The sequence below is a fragment of the Eucalyptus grandis genome, chromosome 1 (assembly GCF_016545825.1).
Source record: "Eucalyptus grandis isolate ANBG69807.140 chromosome 1, ASM1654582v1, whole genome shotgun sequence".
Classification (NCBI taxonomy): Eukaryota; Viridiplantae; Streptophyta; class Magnoliopsida; order Myrtales; family Myrtaceae; genus Eucalyptus; species Eucalyptus grandis.
Genome location: NC_052612.1, coordinates 44158801 through 44177599, shown reverse-complemented (window position 1 = coordinate 44177599; position 18799 = coordinate 44158801). Strand labels below are relative to the sequence as shown.

Genomic DNA, 18799 nt, shown 5'->3' with positions numbered 1-18799 from the left:
GGGTGATGGTGTTAACATGCGCCCCGGGATTTTAGAGGAGACGGGGGGGGGCTTAATTTCGAAAATCTCGTATTTTTTCAAGGCGATCCTATTTCCATCCCTATCTTTGATTAAGGATTAATACCGCAAAAAATTTCAAGTTAAACTAACATTTTAATCACCAAAAATATAAAATAATATATCTATGATAAATTTATCATCAATTAATTTTCATTAAATTTTAGTGCCAGACAGTTGACTTTGATGACACACGATAATTAACGAGTGTACTGATTTGAAATTTTACCCTATGTTTGTCATAAGCGTATTAATTTATGATTTTTTTTATATTAATCTAATAAAGTAACATAGTGAAAATTTGTTGCGAATGTATTAGTTTGAAATTTTTAGTAATTAAAAAAAATTAGTATAAATTTGTCACGTGTATACAAATTTAGAGTTTTTCGTGCATTCATCCTTTGGTTAGTTGGAGTATCAAAGGGTTAAACTAACTAAAGGATTAATACACTCCAAATTGATAAATTTATGACAAATTACTCATGACTAATTTTTTAACTACTAAAAACTCAAAAACTAATACACTTATGACAAACTCACCCTCCATTAGTGTCCGTTAAATTTTACAGTCAAATTACTAAATTGAATGACTCGTGATAATTGACAAGAGTATCAGTTCGAGTTTTTACTCTCATTTTTCATAAATATACAAATTTGGTTTTCTCATGGCATTAATTTAATTTGACGAAAACTAATAGAGATAAATTTGTCACAAATATACTAAATTGGGATTTTTTTTGTCAAAAAATTAGTTTGAGATGAATTTGTCACGGATGTACCAATTTTAAATTTTTCATGGTATTAATTCCTAACCAAAACACCTTACTTCTCTATATCTTTGGATTTTTTCTTCTTCTTCTTCTTATGTTTAATCAAACCAGTCGGTAAAACTGATTTCATTTTTATCATCTATCTCATCGGTTTTACAATGTGAATATTCCATTCTTTGCCTAATAAGATATCATCTTATTATACATCATGTTATTGCTTTCGCTAGAGAAGGTTGTCAATTATACTTTGTGATTTTATATTTTTTATCACAAAAGCTACATTAAATATTATAAAACTCTATTTTTGAAGATCTATGAATACACAAATTGCCATTTTCAATTTAAATAGTTTGAGCGATTCTACGTTTCAAAGTAGAAAAATTAATTCTTAATCTAGTTATCTAGCTGATCTTGACCGTGTGGGTGTTTTTTTGGATTAAGTTTGTGGGTTTCTAAAGTTGAACATTGCTTATTTTATTCTTTCTTTTGAACTTTTCACATTTCAATTTGAATTGCAAGATGGGGTGAAAATTTCATGCATATTCTAAAATTTTAATACTTTTACTATGAGATTGAATCTATAATCTACATTAAATACCTTTCTTCATGGTAGAAGAAGAACAGCAAGAAGTTCCCTTTTTTTACCTTGTTGTGCTTATTTTTTGTTTCATTGTAATCTAAATATAACCATATTCATTATCGATCATGCTTCTAAGAAATTAAACTTTTCCATATTTTGATCCCTTTTTTTCCATTTTTTTTATCAACATCAATCAGATAATTTGATTGAAACTTAATTCTATAGTTTCGCTAAAACTATTTGACAAAATATAGACAATTAATTGTGTATTCATAAGCCATCAAAAATAAATAAAAATTAATCTCATACGTAGCAATTTTGGTTAAAAGTATGAGACCAAATATTAAAATTAACAGCCTTCTCAAGATAAAGTGGTGATACGATATAATAAGACATTTATATTGGGAAACCGACGAGAGATGATAGAGATATGGTTTAATTTTGTCGATTGGCTGGATAAAGAAAGAAACAGTAAATTAAAAAGAGAAAGCGTAATTTGGTTTTTTTATTTAAAAATAAGTATCTTAGACAAAATAGGCTTGAAAATAGCACAGCTTCTTTTTTTTTTAAACGAAGACATTCGGCTACGACAGAAAGATGGTTCGGTGGTTCTGTAAATCATGAATTATTTGGGATGAAAGTGGGATTATGAAAAAATGAGTGGAGTTTGATACAAATTATTGGTAGGATTTAAGATTTCGGGCATGACTGCGTACTGCAAATCCAACAACACATACATTCTTAGATGGGCGTCATCCGACGGTGCATAAAGCTCCTGAGCATGCAAGAATTTTCCACTGATGGGTTACCGTCATTAACGTGGGCCAAGGGATGGTGGGTAGGGGTGGTTGCTTAATTTTGAAAATTTTCAGTTTTTTCTTATTCTTTTTTTTTTTTTTTTTTTGAGGATGGAGATATTTGACTTCAACGGTATTGTTCGGTTTTTTGTAAATAGGAACTTATTTGGGATGAAATTGGATTATGAAAAAGTGAGTGGGGTTTGATGCGAATTATTGTTAAGATTGAGGATTTTAAGCGTAATTGTGTGCCATGAAGACTGCGAATCCAAGGGCACATCCACTCTTAGATGGGCATCATCCAACGGAGCATGAAAATCCGAAACATGCAAAAAAAAATTCGCTGATGGGTTCCGGTCATTGACATGGGCGAAGGGATGGATGGAGTGGGTGCTTAGTTTCGAAGAATTTCAATCTTTTTTTTTTTAGAACAGAGACTTTTGATTTTATCAGAAAGATTGTTTGGTATTTCCGCATACGGGAAATTATTAGGGCATTAAATTGGATTATGAAAGAGTGAGTGAGGTTTGATGCAAATTACTCTTAAGGTTAACCACTAGGATTTGCCCCAGTGGCCACCCTTCCAACATAGAAGGGGGAGGTGAGGGGTTCAAATCCTCACTTTCTCAGAAGGGATGGGGTGAGGACGAGTAAGTTGGAAGGGGGAGGTGAGGGATTCAAATCCCCACTTTCTCAGAGGGGATGGGATGGGGATGAGTAAGTTTCAGGAGTGGGTTTCGACTCCACGCGCAAAGCGAGGCAAAAGTCTAAGAATGAGTGTAGAGTAGGCATAAAGTAGGACTGATAAAAAAAAATTACTCTTAGCATTTGGAATTTCAACCATCATTGCGTGCTATGAATACTACGAATCCAATAGCACGTCCACTCTTAGATGGGCGTCATCCAACGGTCTATAAAGCTCCGAAACATGCAAGAATTTTTTACTGATGGGTTACGGTTGTTAATGTGAGCCAAGGGATGGGTGGGTGTTTAATTTCGAAAATCTTTAATCGTTTTTTAAGAATAGAGAATTTGACTTCAACGGAGAGATTGTTCGGTAATTGTGTAAGTAGGAAACTATTTGGGGAAGGAAATGGGATTATGAAAAAGTGAGTGGGTTTGATGCAAATTATGGTTAGAATTCGGGACATCAAGCATATTTGCATGCTGAGAATACAACGAATCCAACGGCACATCCACTCTTAGATAAGCATCATCCAACGGTGTATAAAGCTGAGGAACATGCAAGAAATTTCCTGCATGAAAGGCTTTTATTAAAAGCTCATTAACTCAGCGAGCTAATTCCACGGACAAAAGGAAAAACCAAATAACCGCTCTATTTTATTAAAATAAAACATCAACAGATGAAAATGAAAAACTTTATATCAATTTATCTATTTTGGTAGTTTTCATTTTTCAAATAGTTTTAACATTTTTTTACGTAGTAAAACAGGGCCGGCTATATCATCATCTATTTGGGATTATAGATATCAGAAATAACTAATTAAGTGGACATTGTTGATTTATGATAAAAATTAGCACGGACACTTGATAATAATATCAGAGCTGTGAACTCGTTTTTATCTAAGGCACGAGAAAGGTACAGCAATTTCATAAATACTTAAGTTTGATTAAAGCGAGTGTCAATGATTAACATAAAAATAAAGTTAACATCAAAATGAAAATTTAGGCCTTATAACCAGACATGTCAATGGATTGATTAAAAAAAAACTTCTAATAATAATGTCGACGGTACTTTTTATTTAAGTAACGCGTCATTATTATCTATTAAATTTAATCATTTGTTTAGTCCTCTCTACAATTGAATATAATTTGCTTGACATCTTTACAAAATAGATTTGAATGTTCGTTGTTATTTACGTATGAATAAAGAGAATTAAATTTAAGTACTAGGAGAAAATAAAGAAATTCTAAATTACTAGCTCCTTTGGATGTTTTAAGTATACTTATAACTCTTGAAATCAGTCCTCCAAAAGACTGTTAAGTTAAGCTGAATCCATGCGTTTTTAGTTCATTGTTTTCTTAAGTTCGGTTTCGGAATCCATTTCTTTTTCTCCTTTTTAATTGAATGACAAGTGCATACACATACTTGTCTATCTATTTATATCCATATTCTAGAGGTGTCAAACGGGTGGATTGGGTCATTAATGGGTCGACCCAAATTGACTCATTAACCCATTTATGACCCATTTAAGCCTAATGTAATTTTTTCGACTCATCTCCAACACATACCCGACCCGACGCATATTAACAAAATATTTTCATATTTAACCAAATTGAGGAAAACTTATTCTTATGTTTTTCCAAGCTTATTTCTTATATATATATATATATATTTTAAATAGTATTGCTAAAATAATTTTATACAACATAAATTTAATGGACAATTTTACAATTTTTAAAATAATTATTTTTAAAAAAATCGAATTTTAATTATTTTTATTTTTAAAAATTATTATTTTATTTATTTTTAAAATATAATTTTTCTTTTTCTTTTTCTTTTGGTTCTTCTTCTTCTTTGCCGGCCACCGACCACAACAACGACCGGTGGCCGGCCACAAGCGAGCCTCGAGCTTGCCCGACACCGGCGAGCTTGAGCTTGCCCCTCGCCGGATCGGGCGAGCTCAAGCTCGCCCCTCGCCGGATCGGCGAGCTCAAGCTCGCCCTCGCCGGATCTAGCGAGGCTCATTGGCATCGGGCGAGCTCGAGCTCGCACCTCGCCGGATATGGCAAGGCTCAAGCCTCGCCCGACACCGGCGAGTTCAAGTCTCGCCAAATCGGCAAGGTTCGAGCCTCGCGGATCCGGTGAGCTCAAGCTCGCCCGACGTCGGCGAGCTCGAGGCTCGCTTGGCCGAGTCACTAGCCATTACCGTGCCGGGGATCGGAGGAAGAAGAAAGAGAAGAAAAGAACATGAAAAATAATTAAAATAAAAAAATAATTATAATTTCGATATTTGTAAAAAATTATTTTTGTAAAGTTAAAAAGAGAAGAGAGAGTCTCTCTCTTAAGACCCACTTAAAACCAAACCCATTTAAGACCCACTTAAGATCTACTTAAAACCCATCTATCAAAGTAAACCCATTTAACTACTTTTTATCAAAAACAAGTGACCCATATATGACCAATTTAAATCATAAATTGGTCATATATGGGTCTAAGACCCATTTTGACACCTCTACCATATTCATCTTTTTCTTATGGAAAAACGATATACCTTCATTTCACATGTATATCCCTTTCCCTAATGACACGTTCTTCGCATCGCATAGGTAATCACCCCCTACTTAATTCTACTATTCCACAAAAATTGCACTGAGCGAGCTAGAGGTCGAAGGCACTAGGGGTGTGCAACCGGACTGGATATACTCGGGAACCAAACCGGCCCACCCGGAAAAAAAATAGGGTCGAAAACTGGTTCCTGTTGAAACCGATCCAGGAACAGATTCCCAAAATTTGAAACTGGTTTAAACTAGTCCGGGAATTGGTTTTGATTGATTACCCATTCAGGAACCGGTTTCCGAACTGGTTTTGGAACTGGTTTGGAACCAATTTTGTAAATATAGGTCAAAACCCCTATTTTCCCCCTTATTTCTATTCTTACTTCTGTAATCAAACGGCATTTTTCCTCTTAGCTCTCTCAAACACGCACGACACTCCTTCTTCGTCATTCCTCTTCCTCACTTGCTTCCCTCCCTCATCGGCTCCTTCTCACACCGTCTGACGGACGGACGGTGTTCGTCGCCGCCAAATTCTTGTGTACCGTGTGAATTGGCTTACCTAATTTTTCTTTTGTAGGAGAAATTATGCTTGCATAAATGAGTAGCTTTATGTAGTAGCCGTGGGAATAAAACTAATACTAGACCCGTGTTTGTTACTAATTCTTTACCTTATGATTTTATTTATTATAATTAGCCCTATGGATCCTTAATTTTTCGTTTAGTCAAAAAGTTTATGTATTTATTTATTACAAGTACTTAATGTTTCGATACAAATTATGAGGATTACATTATTTTTTCGCATATTAATATAAAATTCGAAGTCTTATAAGATATTGAGAGATTGCAAAACAGGTTTCAGTAGAAACATAGTTGACTTTGGAACCAGACTGGAAAAACGGAGTGGGTTGGGTATAAGGTCTAATACAAATAAGGTCAGGTACATGATTCAAAAAAGAGGAACTGGTTATAACAAGATCGTGTAAAGGGTTAAGGTCTAGACCCTACCTACCCTGAACCTGATCACCCCTAGAAGGCACTAAAATGTAAAAACCACCAGCATCAGGGACCATACCAGTCGACCTGATTTTGTAATGGTGGCGTTGGTAGTATAGGTGCACCGGCGGCGGAGGTGGCGGCCGGATGGTGGATGTGATGGTGTTTCGGGTAGTGATGGTGGCAAAGATCAACGGCGATAGAGAAGTCACAGCAGTGTGTGATGGCCCAATGGGCTTATGAAGTCAAGCCACAACTTTGATGAATAATAATTTGCTTTCGATGACGATAGATCATTTTGAAGTCGAGCCCGAGAAAATAATAATTAGGCGAATCCACCCAATCTTGGGCTTGACATCAAAGCACTCGCGAAAATAGGAAAGCTATATTTATTCTGGTGTATGAAAGCCGATTCGAAAAACTACTTACGCAAAAGTTACGAATTCACTTTTTGACGGTGCAAGTTGAGGGGGAAAATGCAATTTGCACAAAATTTCCCTTAATGGCCATTATATAAGTTTTAACTAGCTCAATTCAAATGAATATGCTCCCGCCATGGCCCAATTTTGTAAATTTTAGCCAGAATAATTTAGAATGATAAATTGGTTTGGTACAACCGTTGACGAAGTAATTGTTTGTGTTGTAATAGCATTGTGACGCATTATGATTTCTATGTTGGCGGATTTTAAAGTTGCAGAATCTCAAAATTTTGCAAGAAGACACGTTGTAGTTTCGAAAGTGCTGCGATTGTTGAGATGTTCACTACACACCTTTAAAAGTTACGGCACCTATTTTCACAGTAGAATTTACTAAAAGAAAGATGACCAAATAGATACTACTAAGCACATATATTTTTCCTGGGAAAAACGAATAGAAATTCTATGTAGGGATCTTATTGGCTCTTGATTTGAAGATTGTAAGTATTCGCTCTTTCGAATTGGTGGCGCATGAAATCCACTTAATATAAAAACTCTCACACTGATAACGCATGCTCTACTTAAGGTGTCAACGGTTCTGTTCGGTTCGGATTTTTTGAAAAACCGGGCGAACCGAACTGTTAAGAAAAAATTCCGAACCGAACCGAACAGAAATTTTGGTTCGGTTCCGTTCGATTTTTCGATTTTTCGATTTTTGGTTTTTAGCTTTTAGTTTTCGGTTTTTGCATTTTTTTTTTTTTTTTTTCTGTTGTATATATTTTTCGTTTCAAGAAATAAAATTTTATCGGTTTATTGGTTCAATTTGGTTCAGTTAACTGGTAAAAACCGAATCGATAAAAAAAAAATCGGTTTTTAATAAGAACCGAACCGAAAAAACCGAATTTTTCAGTTCGGTTTTTTACACCCCTAGCTATAGCCACTCACATTTTTTCAATGTCAACAACTAAACAAGATCTTGATTCGGTGAGCCGAATTTGACTTCATATCAAACATTCATTCTAAATTTAGGATGATTAAATTAATTCCCACCCATTTAATCAAAACCTTAGTGCCCGATTAATTTTGGTTGTTTGCGAATGGGCATGAGTCAAAACCAACTTAAGCCCAAGTTTCGAACAATCCGCGCCGAATTAGAGTTGGATTTGATTCTTTCTTTTCAGGTCTAAAACTAGTTCCACAGCTGTATACATTCTCAAACAGTTGTCGCCGCTAAAGAATACCAAGATAGTTTTAGGACCTCTTAGAATGTGTCAAGCTCGAGAGTAATATTCTCATTAGGATATTGTTCATGAGTTTGCAAAGGTTTACATATAAATTCTTAAACCATTATTTCCCCCGTGTTACACGCACAATCGGTTTCATTGAATATGAAAATTTTAGATTACATGTATGCTAATGGTTAAGGACAATTTTAACAAAAGATCTTAAATATCATATTATATGAATATCAAAAAATTATAATTTTTTTAGGTGATATTGTGCTGGAAAGAAATAAAAGGATCGATAATTAGTCACACAAAATTTTCAAAAGTCAACCCCGGTGATTGGCCGCAAATTTTGGGTGAAGCTACTTTCTTGTCCTTGTGATTCGACTTTTTTTGCTCAGTTATGGTAGCTTTCACAACCAAAGTTGACCTTTAAGTCTTGGGCGTGTCCCAAGGGTGAAGGTTCGGTTTTTCGATTAATCTTTAATTCGAAAAAATCTCAGTCAATCGATCGATCTATTTTGGATGAGTATGGGTTTATATTAGTACAAATAAGCATACTTTTGCATGTGTATATGAGTTGTGATTATCAAATTGATAGCGGGAGAGACTAGAGAGGATAAAATATTGCAGACTGGCCACAGTTTCATCCGCTCACCCGTTAATGCCATAGGAACGCTGCAAACAGCAAGTTGACTTTTTTAACTTTGGATAATTGGAGTTGACTTTGATCACTGGTCAACTGATGAGAGCTGGCTGCCAAGACCCAAAAGAAAGAGAGAGAGTCACGTGGGAAGAGATGAGCAGAACATGGCGCCGCGGGATGAGGATCGCCGCCAGCTATTCATGTTTTAAAGTATATAGCTTCTGCCCCACTTTCTTAAACCTTGATAATGATTACTCCGATGATACAAGGTTAACTTAGATAAGGACTGCTACAGTGATAAAAGTTAGAATTGTACTTAAGATTCCGTTTATTTCATGAAAAGTGAATGATTCAAAAAAAAATTTCTTAAAAATACATATTAGTTAATGAAAAATATTTTTATTATTGACAACGATTACTATGAACGATGAAACTATTTTTATTCATTCATTTGATAAGCAATGAACGATGAAGTATTTTTAATTTATTCATTTGATAAGCAATATAAGGAATAATTTTTAAGTAAATATTTTTGAATTATTTAATTTTCGTGAAATGAATGTACTCAAAATGCTTAAGCATTGACAACAAAGTGATGGGGACTTTCCAATGTGCATGCAAAAGGTGTTGTGAAGAGAAAATAGAGGAAATTTATAAATTTTTCTCTCGTCTTTCTTCCTCTCCATGCTTTCAAATTAATCACTATAGCATTTATTCAATTAAAGTTATTTATAACATATGTATTTACGTGCAATTTTTAGTAAAATTTGTAGGCATAAGTGCATTATAAATCCTAAAACTTGTCATGAAAGTCTTTCAAAAAGTACAATTGATTCTTCAAACTTGTCACGAAAGTATAATTGAGTCATAAAATTTTCAAAAAGTGTAATCAAGTCCCAAAATTTATTATGAATGTGCAATTGAGTTCTATAACTTTCAAAAAGTACTATGAACGAATGGACTTGATTTGATTAATTTGACAAATTTTAGGATCTAATTACACTTTTTAAAAGTTTTAGATTAAATTGCACTTTGTTGATAAATTTTAGGATTTTTAATACATTCATCCCGAGTGCAACAACTTTTGGCCACATAATATGCATATCTTGTTATATAAACTCCATTAACAGCATTTCAATTTTTCTAACCTGTTTCACATCTAATTTTTTTTGTCAAGTAATAGTGCTGCATATTGATTTTCACTTGTATGCAGGGTATCTGAAGATTTCATTTCAAATCCACACGAATATAATAAAATACTATCAGATAATCTCGAGTTTGTCATTACAAGAAGTGGCAACAAAATTAACCCATCGCTTCACATTGATAGCTTTCCTCAAACAAAAGATACTTTAAGCATGTGCGTATATGCTCGAGAGATAGCTATCCATAGTTCATATATTGATTAGGGATGTATGCAGAGAACAAAGAAGCCATGGTAGTCCCATCCCAAATCCAGTGAATTAACATGTTAAATCGCCTCATCCAATCGCCTCATCTAACTATTTTAGAAACTTTCATTACCAACGTGGTTGTACATAATGCGCTAATCCACGAGACATTGAATTGTACTTGGGCATTAAGAGGCCTTAGCACTCATGTAGAAACTTTTAGGTTTAGAATTACATGAAAGGAATCATGAGAAATTACCTTTCTATATTATAAAGTAAAAAAGAAAACCCATAAAATCCGAGGGAGGCATGTAGACCTAAAAAATTCCATGACTCTGATCTATGACTTTGCCTTATTTTTCAAATTTGCATGACTAGACAACTTCCCATATCATGAGAATTCTCATCTAAAATGAAAACTTTCAGTCCTAGTAAAAAAACATGCACATTTTACTCGATATATCCCAACTTGGCAACTTGCATTAATGAAAAACATTGATGCGGCCCGCCTCCGTAATGTAGTGTACATCTCGATTTCTCGCATTTTAAACAAAGCGTTGACCGACCGACCGAGATAACGCAATTCACGTCAGTGGCACGACCGTAATAATCCCCCAATCCGAGCCTAATCTCGTAAACCGAGAGACTACTTGTACCGTTGTGCGTCCCCCTTTCGCTCCGTTCAAGCACGACGTTCCCGATCGCTCTCTACGGCCGCTCTCCGCGCGCGTGAGCTCTCTCGCGAACAGAATGGCCGGATACCCGAACGCGCCGCCGAACTACGGCTACGGGGCGCCGCCGCCACCGTACGGCGCCGCTCCGGCGTACGGGCAGCAGCCCTACGGCGCTCCCGCGGCCCCCTACGGCGCGCCGTCCGCCCCCTACGGCGCGCCGCCCCCCGCCGCGGACAAGCCGGCGAAGGACAAGCCCCCGAAGGACCCCTACGGAGCCGCCGCGGCCGGCGGGTACCCGCCGCCGCCCGGGGCGTCGGCCTACGGGAACCCGTTCGCGGCGCTGATGCCGTCGCAGTTCCCGCCGGGGACGGACCCGAGCCTGGTGGCGAGCTTCCAGATGGCGGACTTGGACCGGAGCGGGTTCATTGACGACAAGGAGCTGCAGCGGGCGCTGTCGACGTACAACCAGAGCTTCAGCTTGAGGACGGTCCACCTGCTGATGTACCTGTTCACCAACACCAACGCGAGGAAGATCGGTGAGTCCTATTTCCCCATCTCTCTCCAGTCGATTCGTGCCTCGATCTTTGCTCGATCGATCGATCGCGAGGGTTGCGAACGATGTGCGTTGCGTTTAGCTGTTCGATTTGGGGTTTGAAGGGTTTCGCTTTGTTCTTGCTCTGTCTTACCCGCGACGACGCGCGTTTTTGGGTCTTTGCGATGAGCCCGCGAAAGCGATCCCATAACCCTGCCCTACTGGAAGTCTACCGGCGAAACGGCGCCGTTACACTCGACCTTCTTTTGGATTGGCGGCGATTAATACATTTAAAGAACTAGATCCAATAATATTTTCCCGCCAAAAGAATTAATGCATTCTATAACACTTTGTTTTCCTATGTAAAAACTTTCCATATTTGTTGTTATAGAATCTAAAAAAAAGATGCAATTACGCTTGCATTTTTAAATTTTCAGTGAACGAGAAAAGCTTGTATAATATATATTGTAACAGTTTGAATTATGAGATTTTTGAAAAATTATTATACTTAATTATTGAACTTTATTGCTACTTCAATAATTCGTTACAAAAAATTAATCAAGACATCTTGATAAGTATACTTGTAGCAAACCTTTCACAAAAAAAGGAAGGTATATTTGGGCTGCGTTTGGGACTAGCTTTACCGGTATCCAAAGCCCATTTGCTCAAATATTGGGAGTTTGGGAACATTTTTAAAACCTGCAAATGCTGGCCTTCCAAAGAGGTGCTAGGTTGTTTTGGGTTTTTAGCATTTTTGGAAGGCCCGATGCACTGTTCATCCTCTTCTTTGTCAGATTCTCATATGTCGGCCGATGAGGTTGCGATGGGACGGCAACGGGCTGGAGAGAGGTCGGCGTGATCGCGGCACCTCGGCAACCGTCGTCGACTAGTCGCACGACCTAGATCTGGGTCACGTCAGTTGCCTAGGTCGTAGCGAGGTTGGTCACTACGGCCTCCGGTGACCCACGACCTCGCCATGATCCAGATTTGGGTCTTGAAGGTCGCTGGAGGTCACGGAGGTCGCTAGAGGTCATAGTGACCTAGGCCACCCACAACATTGTCATGGCCCAGATCTGGGCCACGGAGGTCGTGGAGGTCACCTGGGTCACTTGTGACCACGCTGTGTCCTCCGCATGGTGACCCTAGCCGGACGTTGTCCTTCGCCGCACCACCTCCCCCTCGTTGGACCACCTACCCTTTGTCGGCGGTAGCCGGCGATAACGGCGAAGCCCTTGGTCAGCGGTAACCGGCAAAGCCCTTAGCCGACTAACTCTCCTTTTTTTTAATAACAAAAGTTTTTTGCAAATTTAATTTACCCAAATACTATTTTGCACAAAGATACTTCACACAATGGACTTTCACAAATAAATTTACCAAAAACACTTTGTATTTTGAAAAATTCTTTTAACTTAAAAGTCTTTACATTTTCTCAAGAACTTTTCTCAAAAGTCTTTCCAAACGCACCTTAGTCCCTTAGTCCTGTGTGCAAAAGCCGACTCAAAGGACTACCTATGCAACATCATGAAGAATTTGGTCAAAGCTACAAGTTCACTTTCTAATATTCCCAGTTAAGGGGCAAAAATGCAATTTTGCACAAGATATTCCTCAATGGCCATTATATAAGTTTTACTAGCTCAATTGAAATGAATTTGCTCTGATTATGACCCAATTTTGTAAATTTAAGCTGAAATATTTTTGACTAATGAGTTTGTTTGGTATGATCATTGACTAATGTAATTGTTTGTGTCGTAACCCTAGTGTGACATGTTGTGATTTACTAAGTTTAGTGATACATAATTTAAAATTGTAGCATCTCAAAGTTTTGGGAATTTTTTTATGTTGTAGTGTTTGCTTAACACCTTGAAAAGGGGCAACAACCCTCGTTGCAACCAAAGTAGCTACTAGAAAAATGTAGGGATAAGCATAATAGAAGTCTAAAACTTGTCACGAAAATACAATTGAATCTTAAAACTTGTAAAAAAAAATAATCAAATCCTAAAACTTGTTAAATTATTTTAACAATTTTAAAAATAAATTTTAGCTTTTCTTTTTTTAGTTTTTAAATCTATTTTTAAAAAGTTGAATAAAAAATAATTAAAAAAGCCATGTGGAAAATGAAAAATGATTTAAAATGCCATGTTCGCGTCATGTCGGGATTTTCCATTAAAAAGTTGACGGTGTTAATTCTAAAACTCGATTGAAACAATTTGACAAGTTTTAAAACTTGATTGTACTTTTGCAAATTTTAGGACTCAATTGGATTTTTGTAACAAGTTTTAGGATTTCTATTACACTTATCTAAAAATATATGTACCTAATTGATGCTAAACACAAAAAAGTATTAAAGAAAATACATATACTAAATACATATTACACATGGGCGGTGGAAAGAAATTTTACATGGTAAATCTTATTAATTAATATTTAAACATTCTCAAGTCGGATTAATTTTATGCTTAAAAACTAGTTGAACGCTTTAACTTGTACGCAATCTGTAACAATTAAAAGATGAAAAGGGATTAGTAAATCGCATACAAGTATCTAATAATTTGTGCCTAATAAATTTCACGCCTGTGATCTACGACTTTAGGTAAATTTCTTATATATGAAAATTATTTCATTTAATTACCGTATATATCGATGTCTTAGACAACGCGTTGACCGGACCCACCAAGTAAAAATGCAATTCACGTGTGAGTGGCACAACCGTAATAATCCCTCATCACGAGAACGCTCCCTTTTTTTGGGGTAGAACGCTACCTTTCACTGTCCAAGCACGAGGGTCGCGACAGCTCTCGACAGAAACTCTCCGCTCGCGTGAACTCTCGCAATCAAAATGGCCGGATACCCCAACGCGCCGCCGAACTACGGCTACGGAACGCCGCCGCAGCCACCGTACGGGCAGCAGCCCTACGGCGCTCCTTCCGCTCCCTACGGCGCGCCGCCCCAGGACCCCTACGGAGCCGCCCCGCCACCGCCGGTCGTCGCATACCCGCCGGCGCCGGGGGGGTCGCCGTACGGGAACCCGTTCGCGGCGCTGATGCCGTCTCAGTTCCCGCCGGGGACGGACCCCAGCCTGGTGGCGTGCTTCCAGCTGGCGGACCAGGATAAGAGCGGGTTCATCGACGACAAGGAGCTCCAGAAGGCGCTGTCGACGTACGACCAGAGCTTCAGCATGAGGACGGTCCACCTGCTGATGTACTTGTTCACCGGCACCAACACGAGGAAGATCGGTGAGGGTTAATTTTTCCGGCGATCTTGCTCGATCGCTCGCGACGATTATAATTATGATGTGCATTTAGTTGTTTAACTTTGGGTTTGAATGGTTTCTCTTAGTCTTGCTCTGCCTCGTGCGCCACGACGCGCGTTTTGCTCAATGCGATGAATCTGCGCAGAGACCGCTCTAATTTGGCGGGTCGTGCGGCGGGTCGTCGACTGTCACATTTGACCATCGAAACGCAAGGAGCACCAGTTTAGGCGCGTAACAGAAGTGTCTTATTTTCATTTTTCGTAGGATATATTTAAAATCTGCCGAGCGTATGTTTGTCGCCAAGTTTTGCTAGGAACATCAAAATGGATATACAAAATCCATTTGTTAGTCATGATTGATGTTTAGCTGAGCACCAAAAGAGGTGAACTTCCGGACGATTCATCTGCGATGCCGGTGGATCTGATTGTTGTGGTACCCGTCTTGAGATGTTTGAGTTTTCATCAATTCATGAAGTGATCATGTTCCTATCTTGATGACCTATGAGGACGTCCTTTGCAAATTCTCATCTTTTGGCAGGACCCAAGGAATTCACCCAGGTGTTTTACAGTCTCCAGAACTGGAGGGTAAAGTCCTAAATCTGCAGCTATCCATTTGTAAAATCTCAAACGGCACGAGATATCCACATATGCTTCCCGCGTTGCTGATTTATGTTTATGTTGTTACCAACTTCCGCAGGGCATATTTGAGAGATTTGACAGGGATAGGAGTGGGAAGATCGATGCCAATGAGTTGAGAGAGGCGCTTCTGAGTCTGGGATTCTCCATCTCGCCTGCCGTTCTTGACTTGCTCGTCTCCAAGTTCGACAAAAGTGGAGGCAAGAACAAGGCCATTGAATACGACAACTTCATCGAGTATGTACCGTGCCCATTATGTCATGAGTCTATGCCTCGTAAATTATTGGATTTTCACCACTCACTAACCGATGCTTGAATTTTCTTTGTTTGATTTTGATGCAGGTGCTGCCTTACTGTCAAGGTGAGAGTTCCCGCTCTACATAATCATTCTTTCCAATTTCTAATTGGGTTTATGCACTGGACTTTGCTTCACAATCTTTGGCCTAACTAGTATAAAAAACCGCATCTTGCTTAACTGGGCTCTTCGCTGGAAAATTTAGCTCAGAAGATGCAGCATTTATTCACAGGGGCACTCACTGTTTGCCTAAATCGAGTCTTGATTGATGTCTAAATTGGTTTTAACCAAAAGCGAAGGAGTGAGAACTTGTTGATCCTCATTGTTCACATGATGTGCGCAGGGGCTGACCGAGAAGTTCAAGGAGAGGGACACCATGTACTCGGGCTCGGCAACTTTCAACTACGAGGGCTTCATGCTGACTGTCTTGCCTTTCCTCATTGCTTGAGTTTGAGATCCTTAATATGGTTGTTGGGCAGTATCGTAGTTGTTTCCTAAGTAGTTTTCGCCGTCTTTGGGGCTTCTTTTCCCCACAGTGAACTGGTGTTAGTTTATGTTTGCTTCAGTCGAATGAACTTCCCACTTTTCAATGTAAGTTTTACTTCTTCGAGGGCTTGCCAATGCCATCAGTCGCTCCTCTACCTTTCTTAATAGAACACTTGCAAGAAGTTGGAAGGGCAATTTAGAACAAGGACGGACAGAAAGGGCGACCGACTTTAAATTGGTCCTCAGATGATGATACATTGTTGCCTTTCTTCGATCTGATTGTTGCCATGAAAGGTTTTTCTCTCTGTCTGATCTGGAACTGTTGCCAAAAATGGTGCTGCAGTGCTACTATGGCCATTGCTAGTCTTGTATGTACCTTTGCACTACTCTGACGATGCAACAAATGTACTGGTGAAGATGAAGTGTAGAATCAGACTAGGCAATTGATAAGGGAATGGCAAATTCCAGAGGTTGTTGTGGATCACCCACAATTACTAGTTTTTCCTTGATTAGATTTTTAGAAAACTTATAGCGAAGATTACTAATCGTGTATTTTTATGAGTATTATTAATTAGATTAAGTTAATGAGTCACATAATTTTTTTTAAAACTTTTCTAAGTTAGAAATGGTATTGATCAAGGATAAAGACGGAATCGGTGCTATTATATGATGCACTTTCGGTGCATGATGAAGCACAATAATTTAGATTGATCTGGTATTAAATTTTGAAGTATAGAACTTTAGTCCTAGGATGTCTAGGACATAATTTAGACACATCCTTCACAACAACTATATAATTCAAGAGCTTAGAAGACAATTCACAATCATGACTCTTTAAAACTATTCGGATAGATGAACATTTGAACTCATTCTATTGGATCGAGTTATTCATATATTGAGAATATAAAATGCATTTATATTCAAGAGCTTAGAAGATTCTTCGAATAGACATGTCCTTCACAACAATTGTATAATTCAAGAGCTTAGAAGACAAATCGCAATCACGGCTCTTTAAAACTCTTCGAATAAATATGAATAGATGGATATTTGAACTCCTATTAAATCAAGCCAATCATATATTGAGAATATAAGATGACTTTATATTAAATCTTACTAAAAACAGAAGCTCTTATATAATATTTATTTTGCGATTGATTTTTGTTCATCAAATCAATCGTACAATAACTTTATATAAAATGTTCTCTTTCTTTCCTCCACTAACTAAGATTTATCTAAGATTTATCATTGATGCGAGGAAAAAAAGGAACAAGGACAATGGAGAAAATCTATCTAGCGATGTGAGCAATGAAAGAGTCCAGCTCGGCCCGAGAAACTCCGCCCTCATCCATCGACCCCCGGACAGCTGCCCCTAACTCGGCCGCCCTCTTCCTCGCCTCCTCCCCTTCCTCCGTCACCATGAGCGCCTTCACGGCGCCTTCGATGATGGAGGACTTCACGACGTCGTCTTGGCTCATCCAATCCTTGACGATGAGTCCAATCTTGAGGACTCGTGTGATCAAGACTGCATTCCGGGGCTGATCCGAATGCATCGGCCACGCGAGGATCGGCACTCCCATGCTGATGCTCTCCATGCAAGAGTTCCACCCGCAGTGGCTCAAGAACCCGCCGGTTGCCGGGTGCCCCAAGATCTCGAGCTGAGGCGCCCAATCCCTCACCACCACCCCTAAATCTCGAGCCGCTGCCATCTCTTCAAACCCCTGGGGCAGTTCGATTATCCTCGCCTCTCCTCCTCCGCCGAAAATGTCGGCCTTATCAGCTTCCCTTAATACCCAGATGAACTTCTGTCCACTACGTTCTAACCCCATAGCGATCTCACGGATCTGCTCGTCGCTCAGCGCTGTCGTGGTGCCGAATGACACGTATATCACCGAGCTCGGTGCTTGCTTGTCGAGCCACTCCATGCACCAGTGAGCCGATCTTGTCGAAGTCTTTTCAGGTACTTTAACCGGGTTGAACGGCCCGATTGCCCAGTGCTTGGTTGCAGTGCCGTTCGCTGTTGCGCTGGCATATAAATCTACGAAACGGCCTTCAACGACCCTGCATGTGTTGTAGATACACCCCGAGTTCAACTTCTTGCACTCTTTCTGCGACGCCCTGAACTTCAAGAACTCGTCGGTGGAGGAGTCCTGGATGGACGGGAAGCCCTTGGAGGAGATGAGCTCCGCGATGTCAAGCTCCACCTCCGGTGGGGCGCCATCCCTATCCTCTCCCACTTGAACGAACAGAGCGTGAACGCGGAAATAGTTTTGAATTCGTAAATCTCGGCGTTGGGGACCGAGGCAGCGTCCTGGACCACAGACGCCATCAGCGAGTCGTGGACCACTACGACCCGCCTCGACCCCGAGGACAGGGATTGGACGAAGGAGGCGACAGGGCTGCGGAGCGACAAAGCGGCATCGAACGCGGGCTGGAGGTGGGAGGGGAACTTGTGAGGGGAACTAAGGCTGGGGGCGGGGGAGGGGATGGGCGGGGTCGGGAAGTCGTGGAAGCGGATGTCGCCGGGCGCGGATGAGGGCGGGACGTGGGAGCGGAGCTTGGCCTGGCGGTTGTGGGTGGCGGAGCCGACGTAGTGGACGGGGACGCCGTAGGAGGAGACGAGGTGGGCGAGCTGGAGGAGCTGGTTGAGGTGGCCTTGCGCCGGGAGAGGCACCATGATCACCGCCACTGATCCTGGGACGTCTTTGATATTTAGGCCATTTGGTGGATCTTGGGAGGACATTTCTCCTATGGTGTCTAATTCTTCTAAGAATGGTGTTGGCTTGAGATGCGAAATTTGGTCTGTGGTGTGCT

At 39.6% G+C, this 18799-nt stretch overlaps 2 protein-coding genes across 3 annotated transcripts; one reads left to right on the top strand and one right to left on the bottom strand.

Moving 5' to 3' along the window:
- The first annotated feature begins 10789 nt into the window (after positions 1-10789).
- On the top strand, positions 10790-16293 carry LOC104414537 (calcium-binding protein CBP). 2 transcript variants are annotated; one of them, XM_018877088.2, is made up of 5 exons: positions 10790-11326; positions 15110-15156; positions 15269-15444; positions 15550-15568; positions 15846-16293. In XM_018877088.2, exons 1-5 carry the CDS (start codon positions 10867-10869, stop codon positions 15948-15950), a joined length of 807 nt encoding a protein of 268 aa, XP_018732633.1. In that variant the 5' UTR covers positions 10790-10866; the 3' UTR covers positions 15951-16293. The 2 variants fall into 2 exon arrangements, with proteins under 2 accessions (XP_018732633.1, XP_018732634.1); XM_018877089.2 differs by lacking the exon at positions 10790-11326 and adding an exon at positions 14084-14555.
- A 798-nt stretch (positions 16294-17091) lies between these two features.
- Positions 17092-18799, bottom strand: LOC104444710 (zeatin O-glucosyltransferase). The gene is given in 2 exon segments (XM_010058446.3): positions 17092-18207; positions 18210-18799. Coding segments are annotated over 2 exon segments (1452 nt in total). The 5' UTR covers positions 18729-18799; the 3' UTR covers positions 17092-17274.

Bases quoted from the DNA above. Each gene is read 5' to 3' on its own strand.
- LOC104414537 (XM_018877088.2), top strand. From the start codon at position 10,867: ATGGCCGGATACCCGAACGCGCCGCCGAACTACGGCTACGGGGCGCCG. The intron at 11,327-15,109 runs GTGAGTCCTATT...ATCTTTTGGCAG, and splicing joins CACCAACGCGAGGAAGATCG to GACCCAAGGAATTCACCCAG. The intron at 15,157-15,268 runs GTAAAGTCCTAA...CAACTTCCGCAG, and splicing joins ACAGTCTCCAGAACTGGAGG to GGCATATTTGAGAGATTTGA.